The 20,072-nt window shown below is 30.2% G+C and overlaps 1 protein-coding gene across 1 annotated transcript; it reads left to right on the forward strand.

The window, feature by feature from the left end:
• The first annotated feature begins 14,819 nt into the window (after positions 1-14,819).
• Positions 14,820-19,299, forward strand: LOC123290946 (glucose dehydrogenase [FAD, quinone]-like). The gene is made up of 3 exons (XM_044871333.1): positions 14,820-14,911; positions 16,019-16,938; positions 18,054-19,299. The coding sequence occupies exons 2-3, from the start codon at positions 16,055-16,057 to the stop codon at positions 19,162-19,164; spliced, it is 1,995 nt and encodes a 664-aa protein (XP_044727268.1). The 5' UTR covers positions 14,820-14,911; positions 16,019-16,054; the 3' UTR covers positions 19,165-19,299.
• Positions 19,300-20,072: the final 773 nt, after the last annotated feature.

Raw genomic sequence — 20,072 nt, forward strand, 5'->3', positions numbered from 1 at the left:
AATTTAATTTAATATTTTCATTGGATATACAAATATCCAATAGTAGGAGATTTTTGTAAATAATAAAAAATATCTATTTTCAAATATATTATCTGTCTCATTGTAAAGCAATAAAGCAATAAAGCAATAAATATTTCATGTTAAAACGAATCATTAATTGGTGGTAAAATGCTTGATTTTAAGCCGACACTGCAATGTATGTTTCACCAAAGGCTTCAATATAATTTGCAAAATATTTGCTTTCGTGTACATCGAACATCGAATACTTAAATTCGTTAAACATTATATTTATTATATATACATGATAATATTGCAATAATTTAGTAACAACGTTTTATGTTAATGAACATATCACGGTTTGTACTCTAGTAGCTAATAATCAATTATATTATGTGTTATTTGTTATACAATTTTAATCAAAGGTGTATAACAAACAAATCCGTGTTAAATATATATATAATAATACACCTAATAAAATAAATATGTTATACTATACCAAATCACTGCTATTATTATCAGTTAAAGCTTCAGCTTTTCACCACTTGCATGTACTATTTTTAAATATTCCGACTGTATGACCGTCAGAGCCATCTATATTCATTTTCATCAACTATCAAATGAAAGCTGCAATAAATGAAATACAGTTTTCTATAAAATGGTTTAGGTGGAAAATTATTTGTGCTTATAATCACATATTTTCATAGTTTTTATAAATATATATTTCAAATAGATGCGGCACTAGTTCTCTAAAAGATCTATAACTTCTTCTAAAAACATATAAATATTTGCTTTTATTTACTTTTTCTGTAGTTGATCCTTGGAGAAATTTTCTTGTAAATTTCGTGAATATTTGCAATTTTTATTCAAATTTCTTGTCGTGCTTTAAGCAAAAAGCAGTAAAGACGTCTCGAAAACATTAACTCTTTCGAAATATTTCTTTATGTATTATCATTTATTGGATTTGAAAGTCATTCTGATAACTGTTATTGATAGATGTACAACTTTTAAACCTAAAATTCAAATAAAATTTTTGATAAGTTTTTGTAATTTCAGAACATACATAACATCGTAAATCTTTTATAAAGCTACATTTTTGTAAAATTTAATTTTTTAGTGATCGGTAATTAATTTTTAATATTTTTCAAAATTTACTCAAACGCTCAAACGCGCTCCTTTGACTTCCGAAACCAGATTGATCCGAAATAAAAAATTAAACATCTTTTTAACGAAACTTTTGTTGATATAAATTTTTTTTTTAATTCTTTGGTCGCAATTTTCTATGTGATCGTCTAGTGTCACAGTGTAAAAAAATAGTTCATTGAACTATTTACATGTTTGATGTATCTCGGTTACGAAAATTTGACAAAATGCTCAAAATAGACTGACTAGACGATTTCGTTTTCGAAACATAAGGGTCGAAACTTTTAAAAATCCATCTTTTAGAATTAAAAGTAAATATTCTTGCTGAATTTAAGCCTAAAACATTTCTTTTTGCCTTAAACCTAAATAAATGGACCACTCTATAAAAAAGATTGTTCGACGTTTCATCAGCTGTTTCTGTAGCTACCCTTTTCATTAGCATACAATTTGATTTGAATTTTTAAATAATTCATATCTCCTTTAACAAACAAATATCTCACGATAAGTGTCTATTAGAAAATTCTTGAAAATGAATAATTTATAGAAAATGTAAAACTTGATTCAGTTCAAAATAGTTGACTGAACAGAACAGATGTACAATTTATTACCATTTTTATACCATGTATATGAAATAAACTAAGGTATACTAAGTTTAGTCCCAAGTTTGTAACGCTTAAAAATATTGATACTAGGAACAAAGGTTTGGTATAGGTGTTCATAAAATCACCTAATTAGTCCATTTCCGGTTGCCGGTCTGTCTGTCGTCTGTCTGTCCGCCTGTCTTCACAATTACTCAAAAACGAAAAGAGATATCAAGCTAACATTTTTATAGCGTGCTTAGGACGTAAAAAGTCAGGTCAAGTACGCGCAAATGAGCAATATAGGTCAATTTGGCCTCCTACGGACCCATCTTGTAAACCGTTAGAGATATAACATAAGTTTAAATATTAAAAAATGTTCTTTGTAAAAATAAACAACTTTTGTTTGAAATATTTTTTCGTAAACATCACTGTTTACCCGTGAGAACGCAAATTATGCGCAAATTATATAGTATGTATTATATAGGAATATCAGTTATATATGTGTGACATGTATGTATGTGTAATATGACAGAGTAATCAACACTGTCTATGCATGGTATTTCAACAATTTACTCAGTCAATTGTTTGTTTTCACTTGTATTATTATAGGTCCGATGGAATGCATTTACATATTTTCTTGAATCTGTCTGTTTGCTTCGGTCGAATTTTTGGTGCGCAATATTCAATTAGAAAATTAGTGATTTGGATTTTTCAGAATATACCACCCACTTATTTTACTACAAAATGTGTTTAAATATTATGCTTCAAAGCTTACAGACGTTATGTATATAACGTTGGTTGAAATAAAAAGCAGATGGAAGTAAATTGATTTATTAAAGTCTGTTCAAAATTTTATTGAGCAGCATTAGCAATTTCACTTTTCAAATTTTCGAATGAATTCTGACATAGTTTCCATTTTAAATTCATGATATCACACTTAGACTATTTTATTTTATTATGCCACGCTCACTGCTTCCACTAGATTTACATTAAACTTTTTTTTAATGCACGAAGTTTTTAGAACTTCATGTGAACATAACACTTGGACGAAATATGATTCTGGCTCACAGTATTGGAAATTTAACCGTCAGCACTCGCGTTATAACCACGTTGCTTGCGCTTGACTTGAAACATAAAGAACTACTATTTTTTAAATAGTATACGTGATTGAAACTTTAATTTTATCTTCATATAATCTATTTTCCAATTTTTTGATTTTTCGAAAACACTTTTAACTGACTGAATCTTAACCATCATCCGATCCACTTGAATTCACACACAAAATTTCATCAAAATCGGTTCGGTCGATTAGGAGGAGTTTAAAGACTAACATCCACACACGAAATATTTTACTCAAAACGCATGATCAAATCTCTTATCAGGCGACTAAAGATTATCGAACGATTGACACAAGTTCTGACGGGTTAATAAGTCTAGTGCAAACTGAAACTTACAAAAATGTAAACTTTAGCATTTTTTTTTTTTTTCGATATTTGTGTATATTATAAGCTAGACTAGTCAACGATCATGTAGGTGAACCGATGAAACAATTTGTGACAACCCTGACAAGGTTGTAATCCGGCTTGTTGGAGAACGGGATAATGGTGTAATTTAAAGCTCGTGTGTGTCGGGATTTAAGCATTGTCGTTAAAAAGCCTAACATTTCATTCAAATTTTTTAGTTATTATTTATTTGCAACATCAATAACATGTAACGATATATTAAATCAGTTCAGATTTTCAGTAGTAAATTCAAACAGTTTTTTTTTATAGAGATAGTAACAGATACTTTATTATAACATCGAAACAAAATAGGGGAAGGTTTAAAACCAGGCAAGAAAATTTATTTTTTTTTTAAGTTATATTTTAAAGTAGCACGATGAGAATAGTTTCTGTTTATAGCACTGTAATGCCGAAACACCGTGTATTTTACTCGATATTCTAAATATTAAACAACAATCGAATAAAAATGTGCTATTTATGATACATGGAGTGTGTTCCATGATACCATATAATCATGTGCCATGGGTCACTCTCTTCACTCTCTAATTATTCTAGAATCAACCCTCATCCGCGCAGAATGGACCGTCTTCAATACTCAGCCTTTCATTTCACTTCAAGGAACAGCGTTATACAAGACATAAAATAAGAGTTATATTTTATTAAAATTTTTATACCATGCATATTTGTAATATGCAAGGTATACTAAGTTTAGTCCCAAGTTTGTAACGCTTAAAAATATTGAATCCATGCACAAAATTTTGCTATAGATGTTCATAGAATCACCTAATTAGTCCATTTCCGGTTGTCCGTCCGTCCGTCCGTCTGTGGGCACGATAACTCAAAAACGAAAAAAGATATCGAGCTAAAATTTTTACAGCGTACTCAGGACGTAAAAAGTTGAGGTCGAGTTTGTAAATGAGCATCATAGGTCAAATGGGTCTTGGGTCCGTAGGACCCATCTTGTAAACCGTTAGAGATAGAACAAAAGTTTAAATGTAAAAAATGTTCCTTATCAAAACATGTGATTTAAACACAAGAAATAATAATAAATTTGTAAATAGATGAAATTTTTGTTGTTTGAAATAATCAAAATATAATTTCTACTTTATTTGAAAACAAATGCACAAGTAGGACCATAATTTACGTTGCTTGCCTTTTCGCTAATAAATTTTGTTTTTATATAAATGATATATTATATTAATATTTGTCGAAAAAATTTGAGAGAAATGAAAGAAAGAATGGTACTAAGGTGTATTGTACTCATGGTACAACATCCTTCTCTATAAATTTAGACTCTCAAACATTGATATTTTGATTTCCCATTAGACTGAATATATCCTTTGTGAATACCAAATGTATATGCCATATTCATTGGATGACCACAGTAACAAATAAGGTCAATCAATCATTTGCAAATATAAAATGCATTAAAATATTATCGGAACAAACGGATGTGTGTCTTTGATTTGATTGAATATTTAGGAAACAGTTCTATTGGTTTATATGTGGTTACTTGATGTTCCGTCTGAGAAAATAATCACAACCTACTCATTCTTTCTGATTATTTATAGGACTATAAACTACACCTTGAAAAGGACCCCGTAATATTCGATAGGAAATTGGCTTTCTGTGAAACTTTTTCTAACCCACTCTATGTTCTTTGGATCATTCTGGTCAAAAGCTCTCACGGCTACAAACATTTTTAACGAGTAGTTGTCGAGCTACGAGCGATCAAAGCTACATATTATTATATTTATAGTAGAATTAAGACTAGGAAAATGGCTTTCTGTGAAACGTTTTCAAACTGCCTCCAAAATGTTTTTCAGATCGTTCTGATCAAAAGCTCTCAAAATTTTTTAACGGTTATTTTCGAGGTACGGGCTATATATCCAAAATGTATGTGCTTTGAACGCACGTAGCTCAAAAACAATCCGTTAAAAAAGTTTGTGGCCGTGAGAACTTTTGATCAGAACGATCCGAAAATACTTTGAGGGTGGTTTGAAAAAGTTCACAGAAGGCCATTTTTTTCATCAGATATTTACTATAAATATAATACATGTGTATCTTTGACCATCCGGAGCTCGAAAACTACCTACTCGTTAAAAAGTTTTGTAGTCGTAAGAGTATTTCATCAGAATGATTTGAAGAACATTTTGGGATTGGTTTGAAAAAGTTTCAGAGAAAGTCATTTTCCTAGTCTCGAAGTTTTGATTGCCCACAGCTCGAACGTGAAATGTTGAAAATTTCGATTTCGAAAATAGAATTCATTACAATAGCTTCCTATAGTGGGATGTTAAAAAACTTATACTATAATAAATGATTTATTATAGTTTGGCCTTATCGGTAAACAAATTTTTGTTTTCACTATGTCTGTTATCACGTTAACGTCTTTAAATATCGTATAATCGAATCCATATATTTCACGTTGAATTTGTTCAAAAAATTCGACCTTTGCCAATAATATCTTAAAATAAAGTCACAATCTTAACAATCTTAAAGAAAAGAAAAAATTTGAATAGCAATTTTTTTAAAGATAATGCCTGCGACCATATTAAGATATTTATTCATTTTATAGAATTAGCATAAAAATTTCAAAATCGAATTTAATTTAGAAAAAAGTTTTTGTAAAGTATGTGCTTAAATTATATATATATATAGACTGAACAATTAGAACCACTCACTAAACACAAGTCGTAAATACTTTTTCGAAAAAATCAGAGGTCATTTTAAACTGCAAAAACCGGGATAATAAATTAACTTATGAATTAGTGCTGCCGTTGACTAATTACCGTTGTTAAATTACACAAAAATAATAAAACATTTTGTAGCGTGATTAAAGACACAATTGTTTTTTTTCTTTATACCTAGATGCAGAGGTTATTTGATTTAAAAATCACATCACACTATAGCTGATAAATGATGATAGCCACTCAACATAAAATGGTAGGAACAATCAGATCATCATCCCATCCATATGTACACGTACAATGGCGATATTATAGGGAGACGGATGTTACATATTACCATAGCAACAATAAGGATTATTATGTATAATGAATAAAAAATGTCCACTCATAGAAAAACTACACACAATACTCTTTTTTTTTGACAAGGTGATCGTTTTTAACTGAAGATGATTTTAGTACCTGGATTTAGCACACTAGTATGACAAAACTTTTACAACAAAGAACTGTAGCTTAGTGGAAGTTTTCTATACCTACTAGTGTTCGAAACAAGGAACGTAAACTAATCCCTGCAAATTTTAAGTCTGAATGTCAAATTGCAAACCAAATATTTCTCCTCTACCTCCACTCCTTTCTTCGTACTCTTTTATCCAGAATTCTGGCCTGTGATCTAAGTTTTCTTAGTTGAAGCAAATGCTTATAAAATCCTGCTCTAAATCAAAATGAAAAATTAATATTAAATAAAACATACTACATACAGTATGCAATTAGCAAATTACCACTAATCTGGACAATCTGCTATGATATACATCACATATGATACACAATTATGCCATTGTGACTTCTTTGCTGTATAAAATATAAAAATATGTATAATGCTTCATTTAATTAGAAGTGCAAAATTCATGTGGGTTTGCGTAAACTAATTTGTAATTGCATTTTATTTGACAATTTCGATTAAAATTTTATTAAATGACTTTTTATGTTCCTATTAAGATCATAATTATTAAATATAAACTGAAAAGAAATAAACAAGTCCAGCAGTTTGCATAGCGACTTTAGCAGTCGGGACCCGTTATTGAAAAGATTTAAGTCGATGTAGATTTTAATGGGTCCCGACTGTTAAAGCCGCTATGTAAACTACTGGACTTGTTTATTTCTTTTCAGTTTATATATAACTTTTCAGTTTTTTGATTCTTTAAATAATTTTTTTATTTTACCCCTTTTAGTAAGGATTTTCAAATACCTATTCAACGATACCCCTCTCACCATAGTTTATATACTTTCATTTCATTCAGCCTATGTATGTATGTTTGGTCCTTTGATCCCAAACGCGTGAGCCGATTTTAATCATTATTACGTTTATCGATTTTTCTATTTAAAAGCTATTCAATGATATCCCACTTGACATAGTTCGCCGATTTTCATTGTTTGCTTTTTCACAATATGGCGTAAGTGGTCGCCATATTAAATTTTCATTATTACCATGCCTTCGGTAGCAAATTGATTGGCGTAAGAATCATTGAAATCGGCCCAAGCGCTTGGTCTCTATTGAGCCACATAGGAACACACATACATTATTTTCACAATATGGCGTCTGGTGGTCGTCAATTTTGACTACTGCATACTTTTCAGCAGCACTCACAAGGTTTGGACAAATCGATTGACGTCTGAATCATCAAAATAGGTCCACGCGTTTGGTCTCTAGTGTGTCTTATAGGAACACACATATATGGACTGATAAACATATTGCCACTCCTTTGCGTTGCTCAGTTGGGTAAAAATAAAATCGAATGAATTAAAGTACTTCCTTTAATTTTTAAACATAAGTGAATGAGAAATAATAACAGATTGAGAAAAATCTTAATAGACCAAAATTATGAACCAACCTTTTCTCGAAACTCTTTCTCGAAAACCTTACGGACTCGGCTCAAACTCGGCTATTTTTAAAGAATTTATGTAATGCTTTGATATCAAGAATAAACCCATCTAGTAACGAACGCTGATTTACATTCATCTTGCATGAGATTAGATAGATCAATCATTTAAATTGAACTAGATTTGTGGGAATATGGGCATAATATAACTATCTCACTTGAACACATGATACCATAATTTTATTTTCCCATTAAAAAAGTATTGTTTTATTATACCTTCTTGCCCCATGATATCACAGTTAGCCATTCGGTTATAGTTATGACAACAAAACTTTATTGCTTTGAGTATCGTTTTTAATTTCAAATGCTACGAATACAGTCTCTTCACTTCCTTGTACTAGGTTAAAGAAGTGTTGACATCAAATTAACGTATGCGGTATAACTAAAAACTATTAGCATCATAATGTTAAAATTTCGAATTTAGGACTGCTGCAACACGTCTACTTGTGAATTTTCTCTTTTGTGCTTCTTTGTAACGATATTGAAAATTTTTGATGTAAAGATCTCAATCGAAATAACAATTTTGGTTATACATGATATTCTAAGCGATAAAGCGTTATTCAACTAGTACTTGTACTTGAGTTGTTGTAATTCAAGTAATTTGGTAGAAAAATCCTTTGAATGATTTTTGAACTTGTCTAAAAAAAAAAAATTTATAACAGTATAAACTTTCAAATTGTGAGTTTTGTTCGCTTTTGTATATGAACATAAAACTAAACAAAAATATCAATCACCGATAAGGGACGTTTATAGAGCCCTAAAACTTATCTACAACAGTAGGAAAGTGCTGACATTTTTCAATTTTATCCATTTTAGGGCATATATTTAGGTTTTTGGATTTTCTTATGACGAATTACTCAAAGTCTGCAGTATCTTGGCAAATAAAAATTTTGGAAAAAGTGGACAAACCAATGGTTTCCAAATGAATGACATCTGTATTTTGTAAAAATTCTTTTACAAAATTGGGGATGCTTATTTCAAATTTTAATTTTTTCAAAATTTTAAATTGAAGCCTATCGAATAGCATTTTTACTTTGTGGAAATTCTCATTTAGGAGTGCTGAAGAAAATTATAATTTCCTAATAACTAAAAATTGAAGGGTGGGCAAATAAAAATTTTGGGTGGACAATTTTGGGCAAATGATAGACAAACGAATCCAATGAGCATTTTATGAAAATTTGTATTTGGGGGTGCTATTTTTATGGGGCCTCATTACGCCCACCATTTAACAAAATAATAAAGGGAATGAATCAGTTTAAAAACGTGACTACAATGGAACATCCCCATTCATGGGTGGCGTAATTCTATTTCCCAGTCACAGAAAGCACTCGCGTACTATAATATAAGAATAATTTTATTTCTCCTTTTATAGATATTTATAATTTATAAACATTTTCTTTTAATTTAAAGCGAGGCAAGTTTTGCTTCTGTCGTAGGTCTTATCATACAAAACATACTTTTTTTTATTGATTATTTATAAAACAACTTCGGTTAGAAAATTTTTTTTGCGAAAATTTAGTACGTGATGCATTCAATTATAGGTAAAACTAAGAGATAGAACAAAGCTTCAAATGAAAAGTTGGATAAGAAAACAAAAAACTTTTGTTGATTTTTTTTTATGAAGAATAACATTATAATTTAAACTGCGTTCTTGTATCTTAAACAATTATTGAACTAATTGTGTTGATTTTCAAAAAGAACTTCAAAATATAAGTCAATTTTAAGTCCACTAAGTTCTTTCAAAAGCCCCCTATTAAAAATTTTCAGCTGGATTTTGAGCTAGTCACTTGGTAAATTCAATTTGGTAAAGTGAAATTTACATAATTTAAAAACCCCACGACAAATTTTTCGTTAAATTACCTTCAAACGAAACCAAAAAAATTAAAATCGGTTCATTCGTTTAGGCGCCACGTTGCCACACACAAACAGACAGACAGACATACGCACAGCTGTCAAACTTATAACACCCATATTTTTTAGTTTGGGGTTAAAAATAAATTCAATGACGCTTATGTCCTAAACCATGAATCCATTTTGATTAGTTTGTAAGCATGCAAGGAAGTCAAGTGGTGTTCACTTGTTTATCTTTTTTATTTTATTAATGACGGCTGGTAGTAAAAATAATCTACGTTTCAAAGTAAACAAAGAGTGAATGAAAATTTTTATCATGTAAACAAATAATTTTCCATTTTAATTCATATTTCGTATTTTTGTGATCTTTTTTATTAAAATTTACAACTGTAATTAATAATATTTTTAAATTTGGAAAATTATTTTTTAATCCATTTTTGAATTGTTTACATTTAAAATGTAAATAAATTCAAAAATATATATCGTATGTTACCAACTTTAAAACTAATTGAACAAAATCTTATTTCCTTTGGTAACTACATTCTTGGTAAATTAATTTTATTAAATTATATTATTTTTCTCTATTTCTAACATATTTCAACATTTCGTAGCCATCTAGCATTCGAGTTAGAAGTATTTTGCTCACGCTCGATTTAAAACATAAATAATTTTAGTTTTTAAAATGGTGTATGTAGTTGAAACTTTTCCTATCTTCATATAATTTTATCTATTTTTGATTGATCAATTTTTTAGATTTCTTTCAATCTATCTACAGTTTTTATACCATATATATATATATATATATATATATATATATATATATATATATATATATATATATATATATATATATATATATATCAAGGTATACTAAGTTTAGTCCAAAGTTTGTAACGCTTAAAAATATTGATGCTACCAACAAAATTTTGATTTTGATGTAGGTGTTCATTAAAATACCTAATTAGTCAATTTTTGGTTGTCTGTCCATATGTCTGTCTGTCTGTCAACACGATAACTCAGAAACGAAAAAAGATATCAAACTGAAATTTGTAAAGCGTGCTCAGGACGTAAAACGTGAGACCGAATTCGTAAATTCGTAAATAAGCACCATAGGTCAACTGGGTCTGGGTCAGTAGGACCCATCTTGTAAACTGTTAGTGATAGAACAAAAGTTTAAGTGTAAAAAATGTTCCTTATAGAAAAAAAAAAACTTTTGTTTGATTTTTCATAAATATCACTGTTTACCCTTGAGGGCGCAAATCAGGTGCAACTTATATAGTATGTATTATATGGGGATATCAGTTCTGTGTGGCTATCTACTTACATGACGTAAAACAAACAAATGATTCCGTAATCAATACTGTTTATACATGGTATTTCAACAATTAACTCAATTGTTTTTAATAGTTTTTCACTTGTTTTTAATAGATTTTTAACATTAAGTCCTTCAGAAATTGTGTTGTACAAAGATATTGTTGTACGAAGCTGTTTGTAGGTTATGAATGATGTCGTATACATTAATTTAAATTGTCGATATATACCTATGTTTTCCCGTGTAATGACATCAGGACTAGCGTATAATAAATATACAAGTGTAAAATTATTTGCAATACACAGTTGTGTAAATAAATGAGGAAGGTAAATTAACTCAAAAAAAACATCCTCATCACGCGGAATGTAATAAATAAACGTGCAGCTTTAATAAGTCTTTTTTGAAAAAAATAAATACTTAGGTACTAAAAAAAAACTGCTAAAAAAATTTTGAATGCCTTCAACATAAACTCACCTTTCTGTAAGTTCAGGTTGCTTTTTTACGTTTTCTACCTTAAAAAGGGAATTTCCTTACAGAAAAAATGATCAGTATTAAGTTACAAATTGTTATTCGCATCATACGTGAGTTTTATGTGAGGCGTTCTCATGGTAACGATACACTACTTTAATTATAGAATTGTATGGATGCATATATCAGTGTATGGATTGCATTTATGACTTACATTGAAAAATTAATATTTTTATCTCACTTTAAATAAATAATTATGATGATTTACATTTGAAAAATAATATTTGTGCAATTTGATTTCTTATTTACACAATTTTTAATGCATTAAGTTTAATTAATTAGTGATTTTCAATCATTTTAATTTGACATTTTCTATAATATTAACATGTAAAGAACTGCAAATTAATCATAACAGCCTCCTTTATCGCAAAAAATTTTTCACTGGAAGCGCTGGTATCGATTTTATTGTCCCTACCATGACTACGCACACAACGAATACTCTGTATACATGAGAAATGTATTGCCATGAAGTTTATATCAAGAAGTAGGTATACTTATTTTAGTTTGTAACGCTTGGAGACATTTATGATACGAACAAAATTTTGGCATGAGTGAGTGAAATCACCTAATTAGTCCATTTCTGTATATCCATCCGTGAAAACGATATCTCAAAAACGAAAAAATATATCAAGAAAGAGATAAAAAGTGTGTTTGAGTTCTTGTAAACCGTAAGAGAGTCTTGGGTCTTGTAAGCCGTAAGAGATTGAACAAAAATTTAAACGTAGTAAATGTAACCTATAAAAAAATATACAACTTTTCCTAAATCTTTGTTTACCCGTGAGGTTGCATAATTTGGCTTGAAAATTTGTAGTTAGGTTGAAATAGTTAGTCTATTGATTATAAATTCATACCAATACTGTCGGATAATACCTATAAAGAGAGGAAAATAGAAATTATTTCGAAATTTTAATTTCTATCTCCCAAATTCGAATGTATATTCAGGTAATACAACCAGCTAAAATATCTTTTTTTATTTATTACCCAAATTGAATATTCAACATTAAAACGCAATCATGCTCAGCTTCTCGATTATAAGAAATTATTTCTGCAATACATTTCTAAAAGAACAATGAGTTAATATATGCGCAAGTGTCAATTAAATTAAATCTTGAGTTGAGAAGTACTTCCTAGAAAAGCAAAATACGAATAAATTGGCACTACATAGGCGGTGTGGTCGTGTGAGTGCGACACCTGTAGTCCACACGACTAACTTCCCAGAGGGGGAAAAACATAAAAAAAAGGTCTTGTTAGCCTTCATAGATTATTCTTCGAACATGTACTGCAGCTTATGCTGGAAAGATCATTATCTCCATAGATAAATGATGTGTTTTGTCCACTTTTCAGATTCTGTTTATTCAGTTTTTTCCAGTTTTTTTATTACTTTTAAAAAACGGCAAACAAATTCTGATGAAAAGTAATTTTTTCAGTTCTTAAATACAGAATTAGCGTCAAATAAACCCAGTCACGTGTTAATGTCATAACTGGTTCACGAGATAATCGAGGCGAAAGAATCCGAACGAACATACGAACATACGCACATACGCACACACACACACACACACACACACACACACACACTCACACTCACACTCACACACACACATACATCACATTGAAAAAGTTTGATTCGAATATTGCGGCCTTGAAACCGCAGAAATATGTAAAACTCGATATTTCCAAAATCGGCCCCATAAGTCCCCGGAAGTTAATTATTGTTTTTGTAAAACGTTTTCCGCGGCACGCCCGTTGTTCTGTAGTGACTGTATCCTTAGTGAATTAAATTTTCAAGATTTTTTATTTCACAATTGATCAGCTCGTGGTGGAACTCGCATACCATATAAAATATTTATAGAAAATTAATTTAAATTTCTTTCTACTTTTTTTTTTACATTTCTAGTTACACAGTATTAAACTGCTCACCCTATTTATTGTCAATACTTTAATTTGAACATTCAAAACTCACTCTGTATATTCCATTCGTAGAATTATATAAACAATAATAGGGGAATTGAGATGAAATGAAGACAAAATTTTAAAAGATTAAAAGAACGATGCATAAATTGTATAACATTGGATTTTCTGTGAGCCAGCTCAAATATTTTGAAATAATATGCATCACCATTCTGCAATTCAGAGCATGCAAATCAGTTTCTTTGAATTTATAGCCATTTAAAATACAATAATGGCGAGTAAATATTAAATATTATAATTTTTTTTTATATACAGGGTGTTCTGTTATTGATAGCTGAAAATTATACCAGTAAATGAAGCTTATCAAGACAAATGGAAAATCTCTTCACCAAATTTTGATCTAAGCCTTGATTCGGGAGATGTGGCTATGGGAAAAATAGAAAGATTCATAAATTCACAAACCTATGAAATTCATTAAATTAGTAGGTGTCACTTTAGAATATAGAGAAGACTATCATAAAACAATAATTGATTGTAAATTGATTTAATTTGGTAGATATAATTATATTTTGTTGTCTTTATTTAAAAAGAAAATTAAAAAAAATACAAACTTATTTATCACATTATTTCACTAATACACTTAGACGTGGCAGGTATCAAATTATATATTAACATAGGTAGAATGGGATTAAATAGTGTAATACATAACACATATTGTAATAGCGAAACACAACATGTTGTGTTAGCCCAAGACATTATTGGTTATGTATTTCATAATTTAATCCCCCCGTGAAATCACCTAAAGTGACAAAGAAAATCAGTAAATTTTCACGGTCGTAGATCCAGTAGTTTGTACTGTGCGATGATATATCAGTAAGTCAGTTTTTCTTTTATAAAAATACCTATGTCAATGATCGTTTGCCGAATCAATTGCTTTCTGGCTGAAGAACGTTTATCAAAACTGCTGTCCAAGTTTAGACGTAATGCAAAATAGCTTAACAATTAGTAAATTATTAATCGTACTAATATATTGAACTATTAAAAAAATATTTTTATAAATAAATCAAAATTTTCAGGATTCGTGTCCCAGTTTATTTCAAATCTTTGTATCAATAGCCATCAGAATTGAAAGAAAAAAAACAAGAAACAATAAGAAAGTGTGATTGAAACTATTTTTTAAGAGTGTTTCAATTTCCCCCGAATGGTCCTATTTTTTTATGAACTGCCATTCTTTAATTATTCATTTAATTAATTGGCATTCTCAAATAATACTTTCATTTGTTTAATTGCACATTTTTTGAACGCGAAATTTTCTCGCAAATATTACCTTGATATGTCAATAAAGACTACAGGAAATGAAAATATGACTATGAGTAAGATATAAAAACTAACTTCATTTTAAACAGAACGTTGAAGTGGAAAGGTGTGAAAATTTAGTTGCAATTAAATATTATATAATTCAAAGGTATGTTTGACAAATTTTGATAATTCGTTAATTTGTAATTCATAGGAATATATTACATCATGAACTCACAATGATACGAAAATTCTACGGTTGTTTTTACTTACTTTTTGAAAGATTAATAAAAACAGATTCTTTAATAACGAAAATGTTTTAATTTTTTGTTTGTCATATATGCTAAGAGACAGGTATTAATATTACAATAATTTTAAAAATATGACTGGAAATTATCAAAATTTTTTACTTGAAACAATTTTTCGAAAATTCAACGGATTCGGTAGCCATTGGAAAGATATGAAAAATTCCTAACGCCTGGTACACAGAAGGGTAAAGTTTTCGGACACATTTCCCCTCTATTACTTGTTGCGGTGTACCTTATCACTGTGTAGCCTATAACATTTTCGAAAGGCGATAAAACGTTGCAGACTTCAATCAAATTAATGCATTCCTCCTTGAAATTAAAATTTATTATACTATGTATGTACGAAATATAGCGGAGTATACTATGTTTTGTTCCAAGCTTGAAACGTTTTGAAATATTGATGGAACAAGCAGAATTTTACTATAGCCTATAGCAAAATCATTCTGTCATCATTCATTTTCGTTTGTCCTCTATCGAGATAAAATATAAGTATAGGGAGAAACCGCCATGTAGTTCGTGGCGGACGGAAGAGATCGGACAAAACTTTAAATTCAAAAAATGTACTTAGTGAAAAAATAATATGGGATCATGCTTTCCCATGTGGATCAAAATAGGCATAAACTTTCATTTCCAAATTCTCTAAAACCATAAAAGAAACAGAATTAAAAATTGAAGATAGCTTTAAATAATGAATCTATTGATTTTAATTTCGTACAAAACTAATTGGAGGATGTTAGGGGTTAAAAGGAGTCCATTTTTGGCGAAAAGTTGTGTGTTTAAAAATTCGTTTCAGAGCATGTAATTTCCAAAACCGTGTCAATTTTTCTATATACATGTTTTTGCTTTTTGAACTAGTCTAATTTATAAAAAAAAAACAATGCTACCGAACGAATATACAACATTGTCTATACAGAGTATTTTAACAATTAACTCAATTTTTTATTTTCATTTGCTTTCTTTTATTATAGCGGGTATTGAAACCAAACAAAATTACGGCAGACAAAATGCACTACCCTACTTATTATCCTTCTAACGAGTTCTATTCTCCAGTATATTATGCTCCAAATGACGGCGATTGTTTCACACAATGTCCAAAGTATGATGTTAATCAATTAGGACCATCTTTAGCTACCACATGCAGTGTACTACCAACAATCATACTATTCATGTCATTGTTGGATAAATATTTACGCAAACAATGTGATATCATGGACCCATGCAGCCGTATCACATCCATAAATGAAAGATTTAATAATAACGTTTCTGATATTTATAATTATTTACAATTCCAAGAATATCAGTTTATAGTCATCGGAGGTGGATCAGCTGGTAGTATTGTAGCTGCACGGTTAGCAGAAAATTTTAGAGTTTTATTGATTGAAGCTGGTCCAGATGAGCCACCAGGTGCAGCAGTACCATCAATGACATCTAGTTTTTGGGGTACGAAAAGTGGTTTAGATTGGGCCTATAAAACTGAACCTCAATCACAAGCATGTCTAGGTAATCCAGAACAACGTTGTTCTTGGCCACGTGGTAAAGTTTTAGGTGGAACTGGAGTTATCAATGGTATGATGTATTTACGTGGAAATAAGTATGATTATGATAACTGGGCACAGTTGATTGATGATGAAGGAGCATATTTGTGGAATTGGAAAAATGTGTTACCGTATTTCCATAAATTAGAATCGAATCCACAAGTAGAGCAATTAAATTTGGATACCAAATATCATGGTACAACTGGTCCAATGACCGTGTCACAGTTCCCGTATCAACCATCTTTTGTACAGGATCTTATAGCTGCTGCAAAACAACAAGGATTACCTGTATCAGAAGATCTGAATGATCCAAAACGTCTAGTTGGGTTTGCAATTACACAAACAAATAACAGGTTCGTTAAGATAGGATTATTTTAAAACATATGATCATTCGGAGAACGTGTTGCAAAATCCTTCAAATATATTACATACAATTTCGTTGATGAACACCCTTGTAGAGTCGGCTATTGACTTCCACATCAGGTTAAATATTTGAGCAAATTTAGCGATTTTTGCACTTAGAACTCGAAAAATAAATATTTAAAAATGATGAAATAATATGGTATTCACTATCTGAAGTTTTTTTCGATTAACTCAACAAATACAATTTTTCTTAAACAAACTGCATGTAATTTTTAATTAACCGTAAAAATTTTACTCTACAATTAATAAGGTTCTAGAGTATAATTATCGTTTCGAAGGTAATTAAACACCATACGGCCTGTAGAGTTTTAAGCGATTAACGGAGAGACAGCCTGATAACTGTTAGAAGGAGACATTGTAAAATAACACATGTGGCTGCAAGCTTGTCAAAGTAATTAAAAAGAATTGAAAAAAATACACTCGAACCAGGACTTCTTGGATTCATGCCAGGCGCCCTACCAATTAGGCTATTCGAGTTCTAGACACGAATGCAGTTTTTTCAACTCAATGAATTTTTTAAATTGCTTATCCACTTATTTATTATTATTACTTATTGTTGTTGTTTACATTTAATCATGCACACGATATTTACATCATGATTCGACTATATTTTGATATAATATGTTACAAACAGGCGTAAACTAAGTATTGACAAATATCTTGTCTAGCAATCTTAATTAAAGAGAAATGAAATTGTCAAAGTAGTTCATCTTATTTTAAAGCGCTTGGCTGATGCATTAGCCGGACTAATGCCTCAGCTTCAATAAAAACTATCTCTGGGTTAAAATTGAAACTGGATAGCAAGATTAACCGTATTGAGTAAGCACAGCTCTCATCATTTGTCCTGGAAAAACTGAAAGTAATTCTACAGTTTTTGGGTAACAATGTTCAGGTAATGCTTAAACGAGTAAAAAATATAAATTACTCCGGAAAGTTCAGACAGAAATTCTCTTAAATGTTATAACTTTTACCGCATTATTTTTGTTAATCTTTTCTCCAAAACTCTAGTTACCGAGGATTTTAAATTTACCCTTTTTGTTCTCAGAAATGGAACACGATTATCTTCAGCTAGAGCATACCTACGACCACATGCCAATAACCCTAATTTGGAAGTTTTATTAAACACAACCGTTTTAAGATTATTATTTACCGAAGATCCTCGACCAATAGCTGCGGGCATAGAATTTCAAATGAATGGAGATAATGACATATATGCTATTAATGGTGCTACAAATGAAATAATCTTATCAGGTGGCACATTGAATTCACCAAAACTTTTATTAGCAAGCGGTGTTGGACCAAAAGAAGATTTAGAAAAATTGAATATAACTGTTGTAAAAGATTTACCAGGTGTCGGTCGTAATTTCCTAAACCACGTTGCATTTGGTTTACAATTTAGTCTCAAGAATTTAACAAAAACTAACTATATTAATTATGCAACGGTCATGGAATATTTATTTGAACGGAAAGGACCATTAGCAAGCAGTGGAATGGCACAATTTACTGGAATATTCCCATCAAAATATACTAATGAATCGTATCCAGATTTACAACTATTCTTTGGTGGTTTTTACGCAAGATGTGGAGATGGCTCGATCGACATTCAACAAACATGTGGAGATTCGAATACAGCAAAAGAATTCTTTTCAATAAGTGTTGTTAATTTGCATCCAAGATCCCGAGGTTATCTTACTTTAGCGAACAATGATTCTTGGTTATTTGATTCACCAGCAATGCAACCAAATTATCTACATGAAGTCCACGATGTGAATGTTCTCATCGATGGAATAAAATTAGTTTTGAATAATTTTACAAACGCACAAATATTAAAAGATAAATATGGAATTGAATTCAACGAAGCAGGAACAGTACATGCAAATTGTTTAAATTTAACGAAGTTCAGTGATGAATATTGGACATGTGCAATACGTCATAAAACTGGACCAGAGAACCATCAAATTGGTACATGCAAAATGGGTTCATTGGAGCAAGGTGGTGTTGTTTCATCGCAGTTGTCGGTACATGGATTAGAAAATGTACGTGTTATTGATGGAAGTGTTATGCCTTATTCACCATCAAGTAATACACAAGGACCGATATTTATGATTGGAGAAAAGGGTGCTGATTTTATTAAAAATGATTGGCTCTACTATTAAACTTCTTTTTTAATAGTGGGATAATTATTTTATTTGAAAAATTATTATATTATTACTTTTATATATTTTAATCAAGCAATACACATTTAAGCAATTCATTCTTTCATCACCTTTCTATGTTCTGTAAATTTCTTTTGGGTCATCGTAACGGGAATAAGCGGCAAGTTTATAAATTATTGCTTACGAATAAAAAGCGACTGCTAGTACAATTAGTGAACATTTTTTAAAATTATTTTCAACAAATCGAAAATTTGTGATAGCGAGATCTTTGGTTGTTCAATAACACTAAACAAGAACGTTATTGAGAGAGCCACGCTTTTGAAATACTGTGCCCAGCTATTTTTAAATCCGCGTCAGTTAAAAATTGATGAATGTACGTTTTTTTGTTTTACTTATAATAGACCGTGGGACAGAAAGGGTGCTTTGTAAAACTTTTAATATATATTTGAAATTTCATAAACGGCTTCCATTCGTGCCAAGTCTACCAAACTTTTCTCCACGACTTTTTTTGAAAGGGCTGCTTTTTTTTAAATAAACAAGATGATGTCATATTTAAGGTATCGGCTTGAAAAAACGCAGCAAGGAATTTGTCTGACCACTATGACCCAATTGTTAATTATTATTAAACAATAAAATATTTGGCCGACAAAAATACTGCACGGATGTGTTTATCTACGACCTCAAACAATCCGTAATTCAGTGTTTTTGCCTTTAAATACATACGTAGTTCACTCTTGCTGAATTTTTAAATTATTATTAATGTTATCAAGGGATCATAGTGGGCGACAAATTCCCTGCTGTGTTTTTTCAGACCGACAGTTTAAATTTGACGTCATCGTGTTGAGAAAGCAGCGCTTTCGAAAAAACTCGTCGAAAGAATTTTCGTAGACTCACCAAATGAAAGCCAA

Source organism: Chrysoperla carnea, chromosome 1 (assembly GCF_905475395.1).
Source record: "Chrysoperla carnea chromosome 1, inChrCarn1.1, whole genome shotgun sequence".
NCBI classification, from domain to species: Eukaryota; Metazoa; Arthropoda; class Insecta; order Neuroptera; family Chrysopidae; genus Chrysoperla; species Chrysoperla carnea.

Excerpts from the sequence above, each read along its gene's own strand:
- LOC123290946 (XM_044871333.1), top strand. The coding sequence starts at position 16,055 with ATGCACTACCCTACTTATTATCCTTCTAACGAGTTCTATTCTCCAGTA. Across the intron at positions 16,939-18,053 it reads ATTACACAAACAAATAACAG|AAATGGAACACGATTATCTT; the intron begins GTTCGTTAAGAT and ends TTTTGTTCTCAG.